This window comes from Pezoporus occidentalis, unplaced genomic scaffold, assembly GCF_034315485.1.
Source record: "Pezoporus occidentalis ecotype Australia unplaced genomic scaffold, CSIRO_AGI_Poc_V1 ctg220, whole genome shotgun sequence".
Classification (NCBI taxonomy): Eukaryota; Metazoa; Chordata; class Aves; order Psittaciformes; family Psittacidae; genus Pezoporus; species Pezoporus occidentalis.
The window spans coordinates 302,322-323,469 of record NW_026914073.1 but is presented as its reverse complement, the minus strand read 5'-3'; the positions used below and the strand labels follow the sequence as shown (position 1 = coordinate 323,469).

Genomic DNA, 21,148 nt, shown 5'->3' with positions numbered 1-21,148 from the left:
AAAGACCAAAACTTAGACACAAACATCACATCTTTAAAATTTCCACATTTTAAAACCTCCAGTGGTTGGGAATTTACCACATGCCAAAATGAATTGTTCTTAATTACCCATCTGCTATTAAAAAGCCACACTTTGTCTGGACTGAATTCATGTAGCTCCAGCTTTTCTTTGATCCTGTTACATCATTTGTCTTGCAGATTAAAGACCTCTTTGTTACATGATCTGCTTTCCCAATACAGGGAGTTAATAGACTGTAATCCAACTACCTAATAAGCTGTTTGTTTGTTTGACAAGAGGAACAAACCAAATTCCTTGAATTTGCTTCCCAGGTCAGTTGTCCTGCTCTTAGATCATTCTTTCATTGTTTTTGAACCCTTCCCAGTTTATCACCCTTCTCCTTGGCACTTCACCAGTGCTGAGCATGCCTTTTCAGAGTGGTCATTCCAGCGCTAAATAAAAAAGGCTGTTTAAGCCCCTCTGCTCCAATTCCCCTTCCCTATAGAGCCAAGGATCTCTGATGCACAGGGTTTTCATCACAGGCTCTTTTTAAAATCATTACTCCTCAAGATAGGGCTCCCCCTTTGTAGTTGCATGACTTGAATTCCTTTGAACACACACTTGGACACTGTAAGGCAGAATGATTCTTTGTCCTCTGTAACAAAGGAATCTAGAATGTTCTTTAATGTGATTGTTCCATTTCTTACTACCTCTAAGATATTTGTCTCATCAAAACATTTTCTCAGCAGTAATTTTTAGTTTATTTCTTCTTCATGGATGAAAACATAAATCGGTGTTAGACCTAGTTATTAAGGATTTCTGTTATGCATTCAGAGGCATCTGATCGCTATGGTTTATTTCTTGCCTTTTTTTTCGCCAGCAGCCTCTTTTAATGAAAACAATGTAGTCATGGAAAACTCCTTACAGCTATTAAAAAGTCACATGGCACAAACAGTACTCATAAGTTAACACAGAACAGGCCCATGTCCTCCAGGGTTTTCCTTTTTGATTCTGGGGATACTCAATGCCCATACAAATGTTCTTCAACAATTCACATATAAGACTTACATATTCCCTTTCAATTTTCAATCTGTGCTTATTTTATTATTACTTGTTCTCTCTCTTACAATATTCCCCTACAGTAGAATCACAGAATAGTTAGGGCTGGAAAGGACCTTAAGATCACCCACTTCCAACCCCCTGCCACGGGCAGGGACACCTCACACTAAACCATGTCACCCAAGGCTCTGTCCAACCTGGCCTTGAACACCGCCAGGGATGGAGCATTCACAACTTCCCTGGGCAACCCATTCCAGGGCCTCACCACCCTAACAGGAAAGAACTTCTTCCTTATATCCAATCTAAACTTCCCATGTTTAAGTTTTAACCTGTTACCAGTAGCAACTTTGCATATTACTGAGTGGGGCTTCAGTTTGCCTGATAGAACAAACATAATAAATTAAAATCACTGGGAACTAAGCAATCATCATGTTTTAATTCTGCTATTGCCTCTTTTTTTTTCCCCCTCAACATAAATTCACTACTGATAGTTAGATATAATTATTATATCAACCACCAATAATAACTGGCATCACCAGCATTCACAAAAGGTGACAGTCTTTTGACTTACAGTACAAATACTCAACATGTCAATAAACAACATATTCGTAGCTAAAAGGAAACACTCAGCCACCATGATGGCACAATGCAGTTCTCAAAACTATTACCAAAAATTCAGTGAACCTCACAGGTCTTTTATCATTGAAGACTTGTTTAATTTTATCAACTTCAGAAGAGTGTTGGGCACATGACTCTGAATAGACACAGAGACATTTTCCCAGATCTGGAATTTGTTATGGTATTTTAGTGCTTTATACAAACGTAGGACAAATAACAAACCAAATCCAGACTGCAATATGAACTTCTCTTTGAGGTGTGCTGGCCACATGAATCTCTTATCAGCTTTTTGTGGTATTGTAACCAGAAAACTTCAGTGGGTTTACTGTGTGGAATTCCAAAAGACTGAAACTCACTGCTGGACCTGAACCAGCACACAGGCCACTATGTGACTGGACGCCTGCCAGCCCCAACTCTCCAGCACAACCATCACATGAAACACATATGCATACAGCCTTATACAAGACAAGCAAGTGTGTCTAAGCAATCTAAAATGCTTTTTCTCTACCTGACAACATCTTCAATCTCTATTCCAAGTGTAAAAATAGAGTTTAAGGAAGATTAGGAGGGATCTCTGCTCCCTGAAGTCTTCTCTGCCTGTCCTGGGAATGTAATTTAAACATACAAACAGCAGCAAAGCCATCTGGAAGAGAATTTCTGCGGGCTGGTTCAGAGGTCTGAATTTGTTATGCAGTACTCAATCCACTTCAAGCTTTCACTTAAAGCTTTTTGGTCATTCATCAGAAAATACCAAATATAATAGAAACTTGTTACGCAAATCCAATCCAGACTCTCTTCCACATCCTCCATCACAACCTTTAAATCTACCACTGAAGAGAACTACTCACAAATGCCTGGTGCAACTTCTAATACTGTCTCTCCTTAAGCCCACAGCCTATACAGCAATATCAGAGTTTTCAGGCTTTTGGGGTTCTTCTTCTCAAACATACGCTGCTGTCCTTGTCACAATGTCACAATGATTGCCCATCATCTATAGGGCTTCTCTCAACTGTGCCAGGAATTACACTGCATGCAATTTTCATTATGTGGACTAAGGTGAGTCATCAAAACCATGTCTTAAATAAAGTATTATCTTGCATGGAGATGGGCTAATAACTTTCTGAAGTCCTTTTCAGTTCTATTTTTTATGACTTTCTAAGGTATCTGTGAATTTCAGCTGGGCTTCCTAAGTTGTTAATTTCATAATTAGACAGATCTCAGGGAAAACTTGAGGGATTTATCTACATTTCAAGATCAGATAAAGAATTATGACTTCTAACAAGTAGTTAACATAAACTGATGTTCCCAGACCTTACTTGTATGCAGTGAGATTCTTCCAGAGTGAGGACATGAGTCCTACCAAATTATCTCCCCTATTACTTAGATCCATAGACCTATGGAGAGGGTAAATGTCCTTTCAAAGGTGCCATCCTTCTTGTCAGGATGACTGATGAAATAACTGTGCTAATCAGAATATATCTGTGTATTCATTCAGCATTCAGTCAAATACATCATAAGATTTGATTAAAAACTTATATTACATGGAATTAGCAGAGCACATACTAGCTGGATTAAAAAGTGGTTCATTGCCAGAGCCTAAAGTAGAGATGTAAACAGAAAGAAAAATGAATAGAGATGGTTTCTAGGGCAGATTCCCAGGCATTCATTCTTAGTCCAGCACTGGTTATGTTTTTTGTCTGGTATAATGATTGTAATGATATAGTGTACATCATGATATAAAATGTTTGATGAGAGTCTGAGAGGACACAACAGTGGGTGGCATGCATAAAAGAGAAACTAGGTGAGTATACCTAGTATGGCATTTGCACTCAGGAATAATGTGGGTATGATGGAGAAAGGTTAGAGAAAGGCCACTGAAATACCATAGCAGATAGAAAGTAAATCTTGCATATGTTTTGATGAGTTCAGCCTAAAAAAGAGAAAAATGAGAGAGGTCTTCATCAATGTATATGGGTACTTATATCACTTACAGAAAAAGGACTTGCTGGAAAAGCTTTTTGAGCTTGCTGTCAAGAGAATAATGAGTTTCAACAGTGGAAAATTTAAGTTAGCCAAATCCAACCTTGCAGTGGGATACCATATACCAGAGGGCTGACCAGTTCAAAGTTGGAACAGTATACAGAGGCGGTGAAGGATTAACCATCAGATGGAGTTTTGACAGGGAAACCGGGCACCATTCTAAAATATATGATCTGATCCAGCTTCTAAGACAAATCCTCCAGCCAGCACATGAAGATAGGATAGGATCCAGGCCTGTAATCCATTACTTTCTTTCTTGATTCCAAGAAGATTCTCCTCCCCATGCTCAGAACACCTATAGACTTGCCTTAGGATAGTTAAGCTTATGCTTCAATGCTTTAATTGCTCTCCTATTGGGATCAGCAAGTAATGGTTTCCTAGATTTGCATTTTATTCAAGTTTATCTTAATCAACAGACTGCCCATAGCTGAAGGGAAGACACTTAGCAGGGCAGTTCACAATTCTATGAACAGAATAGTGATAGAGTAAGTCCTTTCTTAAGCCTGGCACAAGTGTCTTGCTTACATGCTCAGGATTCTACACTCTATGTCAGAGAGTATCTGCCCTAACTTAGATTGCCAAGACTTTAATGTTCCATGTTTTTCTACAGCATCATGAGGTAAGAACAACCCTCAGAAACCATCAGGGTATAGGGTGCCTAATACATTTCCTTCTCTTGGAAAAACCTGGATACAGGGTACCTTGGCCTTTCCTGTCAGGAAAGGGCTCTCAGGCCCTGATCCTGGGACTACCCCGGCACCTGATGGAAAAACAGCACAGTGGACTGCAAGCAATCAAGGAAACTACTCAACTGTAGGAGGAAACTTCCTCGTACAGGTTATGGAGAGCCCAGCCAGAGGAGAGGTGCTGCTAGATCAGTTGCTCACTAGTGTGGAAGAACTTACAGAAAGGTCCAGACTGGAGGTAGCCTGAGCTACAGCAATCATTGTCTGGCAGAATTCTCAATCTTGAGGGGTACAGGATGGGTGAAAAGTAGAATCAGGGTCCTTAACCTCAGAAAGGCAAATTTTCAGCTGTTTAGGGCGCTAGTGCATGTGATCCCTTAGGAAAATGCCCTCCAAGATAAAGGAGAGAATGAGAGCTGGGAGATATTTAAAGACATTTTTCTTTGGGTGCAAGAGCTCTCAATATTGATGTGCAAGAAATTTAGCAGGGGAAGAGGGGGCCATCTTGGCTAAGTCAAGACCTCTTAGCCAAACTAAAACACAAAAGCAGCATGCATAGGCAGTGGAGACAGGGATATACATCCAGAGGACATTATAGGGAAATGGCCCAAGAGTGCAGAGAGGTGATCAGGAAAGCCAAGCCACAGCTGGAGCTGAACTTGGCTAGGGACACAACAAATAACAAGAAGGGTTTCTTCAGGTACATAGGACAGCAAAGGAACCTGCTTAGTAAGGTTCTGTGGGATATAGCCCTAGAGGGCAGGGGTGCCCAAGATTGTTGGTTCATATTCAAGGATCACCTGCTACAATCTCAGGAGTGTTGCATCCCAACTAGGAGGAAGTGCAGCAGGAGGGCCAGGAGACCTCCTTGGATGGATAAGGAGCTCCTGAGGAAACTTAGAGGGAAAAAAGAGGCTTATAAAAGGTGGAAGCAAGGACAAGCAGCCTGGGAAGAGTACAGGGATGTTGTCCGGGAAGCTAGGGATCAGGTTAGGAAAGCAAAGGCCCAGTTAGAATTAAACTTGGCTAGGGATGTGAAAGATAACAGGAAGGGATTCTATAGGTATGTTGCAAATAAAAAACAGACTAGGGACAATGTAGGCCCTCTCTGGAAGCTCTCAGGGGAACTGGCTACACAGGATTTGGAGAAGGCTGAGGTTCTTAGTGACTTCTTTGCCTCGGTCTTCACTGGCAAAGGCTCTGACCACACCACTCAAGTCTTGGAAGGCAGACGCAGGGACTGTGAGAATGAAGACCCTAGGCCCACTGTAGGAGAGGATCTGGTTTGAGACCATCTTAAGAACCTGAATGTGCACAAGTCCATGGGACCTGATGAAATCCATCCACAGGTCACTTGGAGTATTGTGTGCAGTTCTGGTGTCCTCAACATAAAAAGGACATGGAACTGTTGGAACAAGTCCAGAGGAGGCCACGAGGATGATCAGGGGACTGGAGCACCTCCTGTATGAAGACAGGCTGAGAAAGTTGGGGCTGCTCAGCATGGAGAAGGCTGCGTGGAGACCTCACAGCAGCCTTCCAGTATCTGAAGGGGGCCTACAGGGATGCTGGGGAGGGACTCTTCATTAGGGCCTGTAGTGACAGGACAAGGGGTACTGGGTTAAAACTTAAACAGGGGAAGTTTAGATTGGATATAAGGAAGAAGTTCTTTCCTGTTAGGGTGGTGAGGCACTGGAATGGGTTGCCCAGGGAGGCTGTGAATGCTTCATCCCTGGCAGTGTTCAAGGCTGGGCTGGACAGAGCCTTGGGTAAAATGGTTTAGTGTGAGGTGTCCCTGCCCATGGCAGGGGGGTTGGAACTAGATGATCTTAAGGTCCTTTTCAACCCTAACTATTCTATGATTCTATGATTCTGTAAGATGAAAGAAACTATACCCAACAATGAACAAAACAAGATGTGGCTAAACATGGCAGACATGGAGAATGCCGAGGTACGCAACGTTTTTGCTTAGTCTTCACAAGTCCATGGGACCTGATGAGACACATTTGAGAGTCCTGAGAGAAATGGCAGATCCTATTTGAGAAGTCATGGCAGAACAGTGAAGTTTCCACTGACTGGAAAAGGAGAAACATAACCCTCATTTTTAAAAAGGGAAGACCCAGCGAATACAGGCTGGTCAGTCTCACCTTGGTGCCCAACAAGATTATGGAGCAGATCCTCCTGGAAACTAGGCTAAAACACATGGGAAAACAGAGATGTTATTACTGACAGGAGCATTGTTTCATGAAGGGCAAATCATGCCTGACAAACTTGGCAGCATTCTATAGTGGGGTTCCAGCACTGGTGGCTAAGGGAAGAGCAATTGATATAATCTACCTGGACTTGTGCAAAGCCTTTGAGACTGTCCACATGAAACCTTGCTCTAAGCTGGAGATACATGGATTTGACGAGTAGACCACTCAGTGAATAAGGAACTGGCTGGATGATTGTGCTCCATGTTGGGGTCAACTAGTCAATGCCTGGGTGGAGACCAGTAATGAGTGGAGTCCCTCAGGGGCCAGTCTTATTTAACATCTTCAACAGGGACATGGACAGTGGGATTGATGAATCTTCAGCAAGTTTGTTGATGACACTGTGTGGTGAAGTCAACACACTGGAGGGAAGGGATGGCATCCAGAGGGACCTGGACAGGCTCAAGAGGTGGGTTACAAGAAACGTGGAGAGGGACTTTTGACAAGGGGATGTAGGGACAGGACGTGGGGGAATGGCTTTAACCTGGCAGAGGGGACATTCAGATTAGATACAGGAAAGAAATTCTTCCCTGTGAAGGTGCTGAGGCGCTGGCACAGGTTGCCCAGAGAAGCTGTGACTGCCCCATCCCTGGCAGTGCTCAAGGCCAGGTTGGACAGGGTTTGGAGCAAGCTGCTCTAGTGGAAGGTGTCCCTGCCCATGGCAGGGGGTTGGGACTGGATGAGCTTTAAGGCCCCTTCCAACTTAAACCAGTCTGTGATTCCTTACTTGTGCCTCTCAAATTCATATTTAGCAGAGAAATATTTTGCTATAGAAATAGAAATATATTCTATTATATATATAATAGAATATATTTAATATATATAATAGAATATATATAATATATATAGAAATATAGAAAACTATGTATTTGGCCAAGCGGAAATTTTTCAAGCTTAGAAAGGATGTATAGGAAAATAAGTGGTGTGTAATATGGAGCTGATATCAATTATCATTAAATCTTTGGAGTGAATAGTGGATTGGGAATTCTCTACTAATTGTTTCTTCCACTATGTGCTTCTTAGACAGAGGGGACCGAGGCTTTTTGCACAAAAAGAGGTAGAGGAAAAAAATGGCATATTTCCAAACATACTCTCTCAGTCCTTGTTGAATAACTTTTCTCCTCTGTAAGTGAATTTGTTTTGTTACCAGTCATTTTCATTATTCTAATCTCTAATGCAAATTCCTGGTTCTGCATTCATCACCATCACTCATCAGTTATAGTGTGCAGCAATTAATCCTCCTTTCAGCTGTTTGTACAGGATCAGATTCTGGCTGAGAGACTGAAAGGTAACAAAAGCACACTCCTTGACCATGCCAATCTTATTTGATATTCACCTTGCTATCTTGTCTTCAATACCCTTCCTGGTGCTCAATGTTACCGAGGAGCTAGCTCCTTAAGGAGCTGTACTTCATTCTTTAGTGCTCATGGACAGCTGAGGATGAATAGATTCAATAGACTTGAAGTGTGACAGAACTGCTGAGGCATGAGACCTCCCTCAGAGCAAGCAATGCCCATGAAGCAAGAAGGTGAGCAGAAAGCTGCACAGCCTTACTATTAAAGCCATTTGGCTCATTTTCTTCTCTCCCTCGGAAGCACGCTGAGCATGTCCCATTTAGGAATATCCTTATTGCAATGACCAACCCTCAGTCTCAATCAGTGGAGGGCACTAAATAAAATACTGTCCATGGTCATTGGCAGTGCATTTGAGAAATGGGAAAATACAGGACGCCCAATAAGCACACCCAGTCTCCTGCAATTACCTGTCACTGCATTGTAGGAGAGACCTGCCCCATGATCTCAGTGTTAAATTACCACTCTTCAGCACAAGGACATCTATTAAGTACCAGCTCAAGCCTTGAAAGCGCTGGTCCAGATTTTACACCAATTTAGTTCAGTCACAGAGTCATAACAACTTATTTTATATGCAGTCACACCAGTATAAGGACCTTGTACGAGCATTCCTCATGCTGATTTTACACAAGAAAGCTAGAGCAGTACAGGTGTCATTACATGGTATATTTCTGTCCACATGAGGCCTCACTACAGACTGAGCGCTGTGAAGATATCTTTGCCAGATACTTCAGATTGCCAGAGCTTCGGGTGTGAGTCCATATTCCTCATGCATCCTTGTAACTGGCAAGTTAGATTCACTAAGTGCAAAGAAACAGTAGGATATAAAATACATTGGCCATACATATACTATTTTTCCCTACTCAAGTTGTGTTAACAGATGGAGATACACATCAAAAGCCATCTCTGAAGGCTGTCAGAGGCACACGTGCTACTGGAACATGAACTGAGGTGGTTGCTAAGACTTGAACTTGTATTTGTAGTGCTCCCATCAGCAAGGCAGAACACAAGCCCGACACCCACAACAGCCTCTTTGAACCCTGCACTGCAGGCTGTCAGTCTAGCCAGAAACCTAGCAATCTCATTTATGCAAAAACAAAAGCAGAAAGACAGCTCCTCCTGATGGGAATAAAAATTAATTCCACCCAAGTAGCATAAATACTGAATTGCAAATTAAAATGACAATATTTCCTTGTTCAGAAGAGGCTGCCTCATGCCAAAGAAACGCCATTAGCATTAGAGACCCCATCCAAATAAATCACTGGTAAAAACTCCAGAAATGTGATAGAAAAGCGAGGCACAGCCTAGGGTCCTCATTGTACAGAACTTGCCACACTAGAGTGAAATGGACCTACAGTAAACAAGGGGCCTTTTGTTTCAAAAGGTATTTTTTGGGCTGTAGAACAAAGGTGTTACTCGTATCTTGGCAGCTCTCCCAAATGCATGCTGCACAAAAGACTGGTGATGTAATTATGGACACTGCAGAACCAAAGATCTAAAGGATTGTCAGGCCATTTTAGGCTTCCTGGCAAACTGACAGGAACATTTCCAGTGCTCAGATGGAGTGAACTTGAAGAGAAAATTGTCATTTTAAGAGGAAAATGAAATGTCACAATATTGCAAGTAGAATGCAATCCTTACTAGAATAAATGAGGACAATCTATCTGGTTTCATTGTCAGAGAACAAAGAAATACATAAAATGACTATCTGGGACCATGACTCTGTAGCCAAGTAACTTATTTCCAAAAGTACTGAGTAGCAACTGCTTAAATACTGTGAGAATCTTTTATGTACTGAGAGATTCCAGCAACTCGCAGTTAAGAATCATAGAATCACAGAATAGTTAGGGTTGGAAAGGACCTTAAGATCACCCACTTCCAGCCCCCCTGCCATGGGCAGGGACACCTCACACTAAACCATCTCAACCAAGGCTCTGTCCAACCCAGCCTTGAACACTGCCAGGGATGGAGCATTCACAACTTCCCTGGGCAACCCATTCCAGTGCCTCACCACCTCCACAGGAAAGAATTTCCTTCTTATATCTAATCTAAACTTCCCCTGTTTAAGTTTTAACCTGTTACCCCTTGTCCTGTCACTACAGTCTCTGATGAAGAGTCCCTCCCCAGCATCCCTATAGGCCCTGTTCAGACACTAGAAGGCTGCTATGAGGTCTCCACACAGCCTTCTCTTCTCCAGGCTGAACAGCCCCAACTTCCCCAGCCTGTCTTCATACAGGAGGTGCTCCAGTCCCCTGATCATCCTTGTGGCCTCCTCTGGACTTGTTCCAACAGTTCCATGTCCTTTTTATGTTGAGGACACCAGAACTGCACACAATACTCCAAGTGAGGTCTCACCAGAGCAGAGTGGGCACAGAGAGAGAGGGCAGGATCACCTCCTTCAACCTGCTGGTTACACTCTGAATCAGATGGTTTGTCCTTCCAACAGCAAACTGGCCCTTCATGAATATATCTAACCTCTTTTGAATCCATGTGTACCTCTGCTCTCCAGATCACAAAGGAAGGACGAAAAGTTCCACAATTTCATTGTGTATCATATTATTCTGTTTCATATTTGTCTTAGTCCTGTTACTCAATAATTTCATAATGTCTCCCTCATTCTGGTATTATGGGCAATAATTAACATTTAACTTCTTTTCACTTTCCCTGTGCCCCAGATCCATACAACATTTTTCCCAGTCTGTTTATGCTCAGAATACAGCAATCAGTTTGTCTGTAAGCAGTAAGAGATACTGAAAAGGAGGAAATGCAAGGTTGTTGATATGGACTCCCATGTTCTTAAAAAATAGTAATAAACTGAGCAGGTAGCTATAATGCTAAGCAACAGCTAAACAATACAAAAGGTAAGAAAACATCAGTTTGTTAGAATTTTTTTCAATTTCCTGAACTTGAGAACAATAATATTGGATAGATTAATATGGAGTAACACAGAGACCCACAAGCTTTATGTTCACTGCTACTGAAAATTATTCCATGTCCAATCCCAAACATTACAGGCGTGAAACTGCCTTTCACATTATCCAGACCCAATGTGTCCTAATGGAGAGCTTATTCTCCGAGACACCCCTGAAAGGTGTCTCCTAACAAGAAAGCAATGAGTTTACACTTAGAGAAGCCTCTCACTATCAGCTTCTGGCAAAGTACAACATGTCTGATCTTTCAGCAATTAGAAGGGCAGGAACAGAGAAATCAGATCCCAAGAGGTAAAATAAAAGAGATTAAGTGGTGATTCTAGAGGGAAGTCCTTGACCAAAGGGAAAGTCAGCACTGCCATAAGCCAAAAGCCCTGGCTAGTGCTGCCTTTGGCTATGCATTCAGAATGTCATGGAATACAATGGCCTAATCCTTATTTTCAGTTAAATCTCAATTTACTGCTTTGAAATTAGATGAGTCCTTGCTGTGAGATGCAATCAATGCCCTAGAGTATTATATGATTTGATCTCACTGCACCTCTTTAATATTTTATATCTCTCAATGATTCTATTCCATTTGTTACTTACAAGAGCCATATCCCACTGCAAATAAGTCCTTGTACTTTGGATTCCTGTAATGAGAAAACATACATAAGGTTGTATTTCTTAAGTAACCATATAGTTCCATAGAAATGCACCGTGTTTCACACATAAATATAAGAGTCCATTCTCACAGGATTGCATACAGTCTGAGGGCTTGAACTTTTGAACATTTGAACATGTGCACTAGGAAAGTTGGTGTATTCTTCCAGATTCAGGATGCATAAAAAAGTAGAACATCAGAAAACCACAACATAGATAAAAAGAATAAAAAAGGCACAGACAGACATGATGTCAATCTCCAGCATTGCTTGGCTTATCTATTTCATAATCATAAAAAGTTTACTGTTAAAAATTAGGTCTTTAAGGAAACGAAAAAAGTAGGAATGTGTTGGTTTCCATTTTCAGAGGCAAGAATACAGGAGCTTCTAAACCACAACAGAATAATACCCAATAAACTTATCTTCCTACTTGTAATTAAATAACAAGGGATACTTCAAGAGACAGCTATCAATTCATGACTTCATGACCATTCCCAAAGACCAGGAAGTGAAATTCCCTTTGGTGAACAGTATACTTGCTGAGACATGCTGGCCCTGAGCAACTAGCCATCTACTACGCCTTCTAAAATCCCTGTATTTGTAAAACATATACCTTCTTTACAACTTCTGCTTTATGCGGACACTTACAGAAGGGTTTACACGGGACAAAGGTCAGTACCGCTGCTGTTCCTGAGCTCACACAGCACACCTAGTGGCTAACAATTCTATGAAATGAATGGATGTGAAAACTGAGTGTTGTCTCTGATTAGTTATTATGAATTGATAAAATAAATCCACCTCTCTTATAACTTCTTTTCACTTGGGCTAGTATCTAGGTATTCTCATGCTCTTGTTTTATCCACTAAATGCACTGTTACAACTAACAATGTGAGAACAAAAACAAAATTAGGAGCATGACCAGCAGGTCAAAGGAGGTGATCCTGCCCCTTTACTCTGCTCTTGTGAGACCTCACCTGGAGTATTGTGTACAGTCCTGGTGTCCTCAACATAAAAAGGACATGGAACTGTTGGAACAAGTCCAGAGAAGGGCCGCAAGGATGATCAGGGGACTGGAGCACCTCCTGTATGAAGACAGGCTGAGAAAGTTGGGGCTGTTCAGCCTGGAGAAGAGAAGCTGCATGGAGACCTCATAGCAGCCTTCCAGTATCTGAAGGGAGCCTATAGGGGTGCTGGGGAGGGACTCTTCATCAGAGACTGTAGTGACAGGACAAGGGGTAATGGATTAAAACTTGAACAGGGGAAGTTTAGATTGGATATAAGGAAGAAATTCTTTCCTGTGAGGGTGGTGAGGCACCGGAATAGGTTGCCCAGGGAGGTTATGAATGTTCCATCCCTGGCAGTGCTCAAGACCAGGTTGGACGAGGCCTTGGGTGATATGATTTAGCATGAGGTGTCCCTGCCCATGGCAGGGGGGTTGGAAGTGGGTGATCTTGAGGTCCTTTCCAACCCTAACTATTCTGTGATTCCATAAAATTAGAAAATCTTATTACATAAGGAAATCTGGAGTAATTCTTCCCATTTCAGGGCCATCTTTCTGTTATCACCTCCTGGAGACAAGAATAGCAGCAGCACAAACTACTGTTAAAGATCCCTTATCTCCCAATTTTACATCTTATTTCCCTATTGTTTTGCAATTCTCACAATTGCATCCTTGTGAGAATATCCCTGGTATTCTATTAAAGTATAATTACTGCAGTGGTTTGAAATGACAGAATCCTGCTCTGTTTCTCCATAGACCCTCTTTAGCAAGACATGGGTTCACACTGCCTCACAGACAAGTGAGGGTAGGCCTAGCTGCAAAGGAGGACAAGGACAGGAGCTGACTATGTGTCATGTTCAGTGCATGAACCAGGCCAGTTCTGGGGAGCATCAAGCATGATAAACAGTAAAAGGACCCATTCGTGTTTGTGACAAGTGTTTTTTTCATGGTAATAATCATGACTATAACTGATTTGAAAGTATCAGAGATCCTGTTTTGACTAACCAGGAATAAATATGCAAAAGCGGACCGCCTGGCAAATACCTACTAAACTGAATTGCGTGAGATCCCAGTACACAAATACCTCTGTTGTCTGGTCAGTGACTGAATATGTACTATGCATAAAAGGTCTTGTCGGGTATCAGTGCCTCAGCATCATACAGTCTATGGTGCTGCCTGTCTGGCACATGCAGTATTTGCATTTCCCTTTCTGCTGCCTTAATTCTTCTGTGCTGACACCTGTCAAAAACATAGCAGCTATCCCTTCTCCTCTCCTGGCCTTTCCAGGGTTGATTCCTACAGCACATTGTCCAAAGACAAGAATATTTATCCCAGTTTTCCCAAGAAGGAACTCTTCTTTGCTCTGCTAACTGAACTCACTTTAACCTAGCGCTTCACAGAGCCTATTGTGCCTTCACTTTTGTTGAATGCCACAAGCCTGGCACATTCAAGCCTTACACAAGAGGATTTGCATCCAGAAGCACCAGGCATGTCCAGGTGCTGCCAAAGAAGCTTGTGTCTAATTCTTCAAGACAGTGTTACAAGAGAAACCAGCCCAGACTTCTAAAGGGCCATCACATGCAAGTCCACTTCCGTGCGAACCAAGTTTGTAATAAAGAGACTTACCAGGAGATGGCAGTAACTGCAAATCGCTTGGCTTTGTCATACTGGAACTTCCACAGCGGGAGTAGGGTTCCTTTCTGATCTCTGTATTCATCTGACTCATCCTCAAAATATTTAAAATCTAAAACAAACAAAAAAAAAAAAAAGGAGAAGGCCACCGTGTATAAATTGGAAATAAATCAGCACGGTGCAGTGCCAGGGAAGTTTTAAAGAACATTCTTATCCTCACAGCCTAGCTAGCCAGCTCAGAGCAGGGCTGATGTGGAATGCTCTCTGCATGCCCACAGCCTGCTGTACTGTTTGCCTTGTGTGAATCACAAGGTTTTTAGCCTTGCTCATTTTAGCCCTGTCTATTCTATTCTACTCTGTTCTGTTCTTCCTACAGCTGTGTCCACTCATCTGCAGGCTTTCTCCCAGCAGGACCATACCTTGTATAATGTCATCCAGTGTGTTCTGATTCACCATCCGCTCCATTATCTTAGCAACCTTTGAGACCTTTGCTATTTCATTACTCTGTTGAAAAGAAAAACAAGGAAGAGAAAATGTATTTTCTGTCTGCTTACAAGTCCTTCAGATCTCCTGTGACCGAAAAACTTGAGTCTTTTGATCTTGAATACAAGGTAATTTGAAGCTCCTCACACCTGCACCTAATGATAAAAGCACTTGAATTAAGGCAATTACTTTATTATGTTTAGCAAGATGCCATCCACAGATGAGCTACCCTTCAATGTTAGTGATTTAGCTCAACTAGAAGGTACTTATCTGTGAAGGCAGTTAGAGTCTTGTCTTCCTTAACTCTTCAACCTACCTCAGGATGGGATGAGATAAAAACACACATGTGATCCCACCCTCATTTCACCTGATAATAGCTCATTAGCTTCAGTAATGAAATCACAGATACTTGATCATGCATGAGCATTCTCTCATCTCTAGCTGGAGAGCTTTTAGGTCTCATGTATTAGGTAAAGATCACAGGATTTTTGAGTCCTTCTGTCAATCCCTGAGTAATTCCAACTTGATGAATTCACAGATCCATAAGCTCATACAATACAAAACCAATATGAAAAGGGCGAATTACTTTCTAGCTCCTTGGAAACTATTTCTATATTGTGGAAAATCCAATTTTCCTGGCCAGGGAACTCAAGTGGGCAAGCCTGCATATGTGAAGGTATGCAGATACACCTGCATGTAGGCAAGTATTGGAAACCTCTTGGGGAGTGGCATCTTCCAAGGCCAGCAGTCCCTTAATAACTGTATCAGTAATATTATGTAAGGCTAAGATTGCCTAGGAAACTACGCCAGAAATAGCAAACTTAAGTATGGACATAGCAAAAATGTGACCGATAGGGAAAAAAGTAATTAAAACCAGGTTGTTGACATGGAAGAAGAAAAGGGTGGAGAGAGGGAACAATCCAGGTGGATGAGGGGAAAAAAAAGCAGAGAAAAACAGAAAAAAGAGAACGTAACAGGGGGTCTCTGACTGCCAGCAGGTATCGGGTTAGTATGCTTGCCTGACAGAGCCCTGATCACCACAGTCTTTCAACCATCTTCTTACTAAGTGCTGCTCCTGTTTTCATGTGAGTGTGCTCTCCATCCTCTGTATTGTGCAGCCACTAGGAAAATCCACACTGGTGTAACCAGCAAAGACAAGAAGCCTGGCTGCCAAGTCTTCAGGCTGTGCTGAGCCATTAGGATGATGCCAGCACAGCTCTGTGCCATTGTGTGAGAATACCAAGGCATACGCAGAGTTCACTGCTCCAAGGACCTGCATCCCTACCTTCTCCTGCCCCAAAGCCCCATTAGTGTTTCAAAGCCTTTCATCTTCAAACCCTGCTAGGGACTGGTGACTGCCAGCACAGCATGATTTCCTCCACAGTGGCAACACTCAAAAGAAACTTGTCATCCTTGACACAGCTCAGAGGGTGCCCTGAACATGAAAAGAAATAGTGAAATGAGTTGCCAAAACTAGACCACACAGACAGAGTCATAACCAAGAACATGACTTCATATTACGTGTGTCCCAGACCTCTGCTTCTTTCCTGGGCTCTGTACAGACTTGAGGGAGACTGACACCATTGCTTCAAGAGCATGAAACTTACAGGACTACACAAAGATGACAGGGCAAAGGAGAAAAGAATAGCAATTCTATAATTTGCAATATTTTTAATAAATCCATAGTTTGCCTAAACCTTCAGTAATGTGTGCAGTTTTATTCTCCCATCTCAGAAAGGATAAAGTAGAACTTGAAGCCAAGTTCGGAGAAGAACAACAAGGCATGTTCAAGTCTGGAATGGTTTCTGTACCAGGAAAAACTGAGTAGGCTGGGACTTCCCAGTCTAGAGAAGAGATGCTTTGGGAAGATAATGAGACATGTCTATGAAATCCTAAATGGCCCTGAGAGGATGAGCAGGAACTGATTGTTCACTGTCTTTTCTGGTACAAAAAAGTAGGGGTGTCCAGTGAAGCTAGTGGAAACCAAGTTCAGAATAAAGAAAAGGAGGTGACTCTTACAGAAGGATGACACAACTGTGAAAGTCCTTGTCAAAGGGTGTTGTAGATGCACGAATTTTACACAGTTTCAAGGAAGACTGAACAAGTGTTTCCATCTATGTGTTAGAGCATATAAAGCTTAGCAAATAAGTGGAAACAGTTGAAGGCTAGAAGACTATTTGGAACTGGGATATACTCTTGCTGTGTTCTTACAGTTTACACATTCACTTATGGTTAGAGCCTTGATCTGAACCAGTGTGGCCACTATAATGTTCTTCAGGTTTTCCCTCAATCTGTGGGCAAAATTCTTGAGAACAGCACAGAGCATTTACTGCCAAATTCAGAATTTAAGAAAGCATAGGAAAATAAATGGTGGTTTTGGTTTGTTTGTTTTTTTTTTTCCACATTTTAACACAGCATGATATTCCTTAGACATCAGGAATTCAAAAATATTGAGAAATCAAAGACAGAGAGAATGAGGATGCTTGAGGCATCTCATGTAATAATCAATATTCTCAGTTGCTGGAATATCTCTCTTTTGACTTCAAGTTGCCGTTATTGCTTCAGCCGCAGTAAGACCTGTCTTTCTCTAAAACACTTCCTCAAGAAAAGGCAATTAACCTTTGTCAACACTTGCCCAGCAGTATTGGGATCATGACTATAAAAATGCCATTGTCTGCCACCACTGTATTGCTCTGAGTAAGCTTAATTGACATGGGTTAAAAACTGAAAAGGTTACATTTTCGTTTAAAAAACAGAAACGAATTAAACCTTTTTCTCTCCAGTATTGTAGAAGTCAGAGATACAAGGCATAAAGAATAGATCCTCCAAGCCTTGCTGATCCATCAGTTGTGTTAGTTTCCATTCACCTATTATGCAGAAAAAAAATTCTCTTCAGTTTTAATATGCATCTGCTACTGGAAAAAGCTGGAGATAAATGGCAGTGCTGTACCCTGCAGACATGAGCAGGATCATGGCTCTTGTTCTCTTACACTGTTAAAGGCTAGAAGAGCAGGAAACTTGCACTGCAAGCATTCTGAATTTCATCCTAAGACATCATTCTGGGCTGAAGATCAGTGGATAAGGCTTACTTATGCATACACAAAGCTGAATGCTAGATCCTGTCTCATCTGTAATAACACCAAGCTGTGTGGTGCAGTTGACACACTGGAGGAAAGGGATGCCATCCAGGAGGACATTGACAGGATCAAGAGGTGGGCCTGTGCAAACCTGATGAAGTTCAATAAGACCAAGTGCAAAGTCCTGTAACTGGGCTAGAGCAATCCCAAACCTTCAAATAGAGGCTGGTCAATGAATGGATTGAGAGTAGCCCTGAGGAGAAGGGTATGAGGGAAGTGATGGATGGAAAATGGAATATGAGCCAGCAGTGTGCACCTGCAGTCCAGAAAGCCAGTCATATCCTGATCTGCATCTAAAGAAGTGTGACCAGCGGGTCATTTGCTACTCCACTCCCATGAGACCCCACCTGCAGTCCTGTGCTCTGCTCTGGGGCTGCCAACATAAGGAAGTGGGCCTGTTGAAGCAAGTGCAGAGTAAGGCCAAGAAGATGCTGTGAGGGCTGGAGCAGCTCTGCTCTGGAGCCAGGCTGAGAGAGCTGAGCTGGTTCAGCCTGGAGAAGAGAAGGCTCCTGAAGGGGAGACCTTAGAGAACCCTGAAGGGATCTATGAGAAACCTGGGAGGGACTTTTTACATGGGCATGTACTATAAAGACAGGGCAAGGGGGAATGGCTTTAACCTTCCAGAGAGGAGATTGAGATGAACTCTCAGGCAGAAGTTCTTCCCTGTGAGGCTGCTGAGGCGCTGGCACAGGGTGCCCAGAGAAGCTGTGGCTGCCCCATCCCTGGCAGGGTTCAAGGCCAGGTTGGATGGGGCTTGAAGCAACCTGGTCTAGTGGAAGGTGTCCTTGCCCGTGGGAGGGGGTTGGAACTGAATGAGCTTTGAGGTCCCTTTCAACCCAAACCAGTTTGGGATTGTATGATATTCAGAATCTATGATGGTTTTCCCTTTTGATGAGTGGAAAGCAGGCTTTAAACAGCATGCCCCCACACACACCTGTAAATACAGAAATAATGTATTATTCAATGGAATTTTTCCTGCAATGCAGGAAACTCTCAGATGAATCGAAAAAAGCTTAAAGTCAGCTTTCCTGCTAGGTAGCTTTGCTGACAGCAATACAGACATGAATAACTACATCTTCGGCATGACACTGGATCAGAGTAAGTTGTTTTCTTATTGGATCCTGTCCTATCTCAGGTTTGATTTATTCCATGTGTTACCAAAATAGATTTTCAATGGAAGCTATAGGCCTAATTTATCTTATTTCTGAAAGATCTAGCTAGCCAAATGTAGTGAGAGCTCGTCAGCTAATGAATTTGTTTCATTTATTTCTGTGCATAAATTATTTTTAGAACAGCACTAATGTTAATTGAATCATATGTAAGATGTATAATGGGATAATATTTTGAAAATAAATGTCTTGGTCTTGCTCTACTATTCATTAACACTAATTGCTTCACATTTGCCTCTCAGCAGCTGGTCAGTTCCAATGTGTAACTGCAGTAAACTAAAGCATGAAAAAACCCTTCTGCTGGTGTAAAACTGTATATCCAGAAGACAAACCCCATCCTAAAACCAGTGCAGTAACTGCTCATACCTCTAGCAATACATATAGAATTACAGAATAAATTAGGTTGGAAAAGACCTTTAAGATCATCAAGTCCAACCATCCCCCAGCACTAAGCTTACCATGTCACTGACGGATGGCCTCGTCTACATGGTTTGTGAACACTTCCATGGATGGTGACTCCACCAGTGCCTTGGGCAGCCTGTTCCAATGCCTGAGCACCCTCTCTGTGAAAAGCTGTTCCTAATATCCAGCCTAAACCTCCACTGGCATAGCTTCAAGCCATGCCCTCTGTCCTATCACTTGTTACTTGAGAGAAGAAACCGACCCCCACCTCACTACAACCTCCTTTCTGGTAGTTGTAGAGAGCAATAAGGTCCTCCCTTTTATTGCTAATATATTTGTAAAAGCATGTTTTATTATCTTTTATGGCAGTGGCCAGATTTAGTTCCATCTGTGCCTATATACTGTGACAATTAGAACTCCTGCCTTGCAAGGAAAAAAGCACAGTACAGGGGTGTTGTCTTGTTACCCAGCCAACACCTCCATGTACTGCAAAAACCCACTGCCAATTCTAAGTAAGGATTACCAGGATGAATCCTGTAAGGTAGGTATTAATTTCCAGGTTGTACTTATCTGTTCATTTCCACCAGAAAATACTAGCAGATTGAAGACAAAGGGATCAGTAACAACTCATTCACCCCTAGGAATAACCAGGAACAGGTTAACCGTAATGTGAAGGTTAATTACATTTGAATTTCAGCTGTTATTTCAGAAAAAAAACTGTGGCCAGTTTTATACTTATGTGGCCCAAATTATACTTATGACCCTGTGAGCTGGGCTGTCTCACAAGGCATACGTCCCTCAGAAAGGATAAGGCTACAGTGCGGTAGGCAAGTCAGACAGGTCCTCAGTCTGAACCAGGACTGCATATTTTCTCTGATAAATATAAATTTCATCTGGATTTCTGAAGAAACCATTCAACCTCTGCTTCAGGAGAGATTAGAGACTGTTCAGTGCAGTAAGTTACAGCTGTAACATATTCCTAAATGGTTCACATCCACCTGTATTTCTGCCAACACTATTCTCTGCCTTAGTAATTCTTCTCCCTCTCAGTTACTTCAGATTCCCTCTCTGCAATTTGGATTACCAGAGAAATATGCAAAGGTTTTTTTTAGTTTTCTGTATTGAAGCTTACCATTTCTTGTATTCTTTTCCATATCTATGCAGGCTTGTAATCTACCATCTTTGTAGAGATGTGATCAAAACCACATATCCCTGTACTACTCCAGATATCACCCCACATTACGCAAGAGAAGTATTTCTCTGCTATTCCTCACAATATATTCCAGCAATACACTTGTCTTTTCATAGCCGTATCACAACTCACCAAGCAATACACTCATGTTTCTCCCTGTCTTTTCAAATTATAAACCCTCACCTTATCAAAGATTGTTCTGATACTCTAAAATGCAGTCCTCCTATCCACTGATCCCTCCCAATCTGTACTAATAACAGCTTTTCTGGCTTATCTGATCTTTTCCTAAAGGCACTATAGGAATAGCCTTACAGAATTTCAGCCAGATTATTTTTACTATACTTCCCTTGTTTAAGGAAACCACAACTTCTTCTCATATTAATAAGAAAGAGACGCTTTTTTTTGACACAACCTACCTTTGGCAAACATGCTATTTTATCCCATTTCATATATACTCCCAAGTCTCTATTCTTTCCATCACTATTAACTCTATTTCCTTATATGCTGTTAAAGATCAGACTTATGGAACCATTTCTACCTCTCTGACGTATAATATATCCT

General features: G+C 42.0%; 1 protein-coding gene across 5 annotated transcripts in view; it reads right to left on the bottom strand.

The window, feature by feature from the left end:
- Positions 1-21,148, bottom strand: part of DNAI1 (dynein axonemal intermediate chain 1) — a 154,228-nt gene that overhangs the window by 105,478 nt on the left and 27,602 nt on the right. For all 5 annotated transcript variants that reach the window (XM_062620365.1, XM_062620368.1, XM_062620369.1 and 2 more), the window contains 3 exons: positions 14,624-14,708; positions 14,199-14,316; positions 11,520-11,563 (listed from right to left, as the gene is read on the bottom strand). In XM_062620365.1, the coding sequence (XP_062476349.1) occupies positions 11,520-11,563; positions 14,199-14,316; positions 14,624-14,708 (247 nt within the window). The remainder of the gene's footprint in view (positions 1-11,519; positions 11,564-14,198; positions 14,317-14,623; positions 14,709-21,148) is intronic.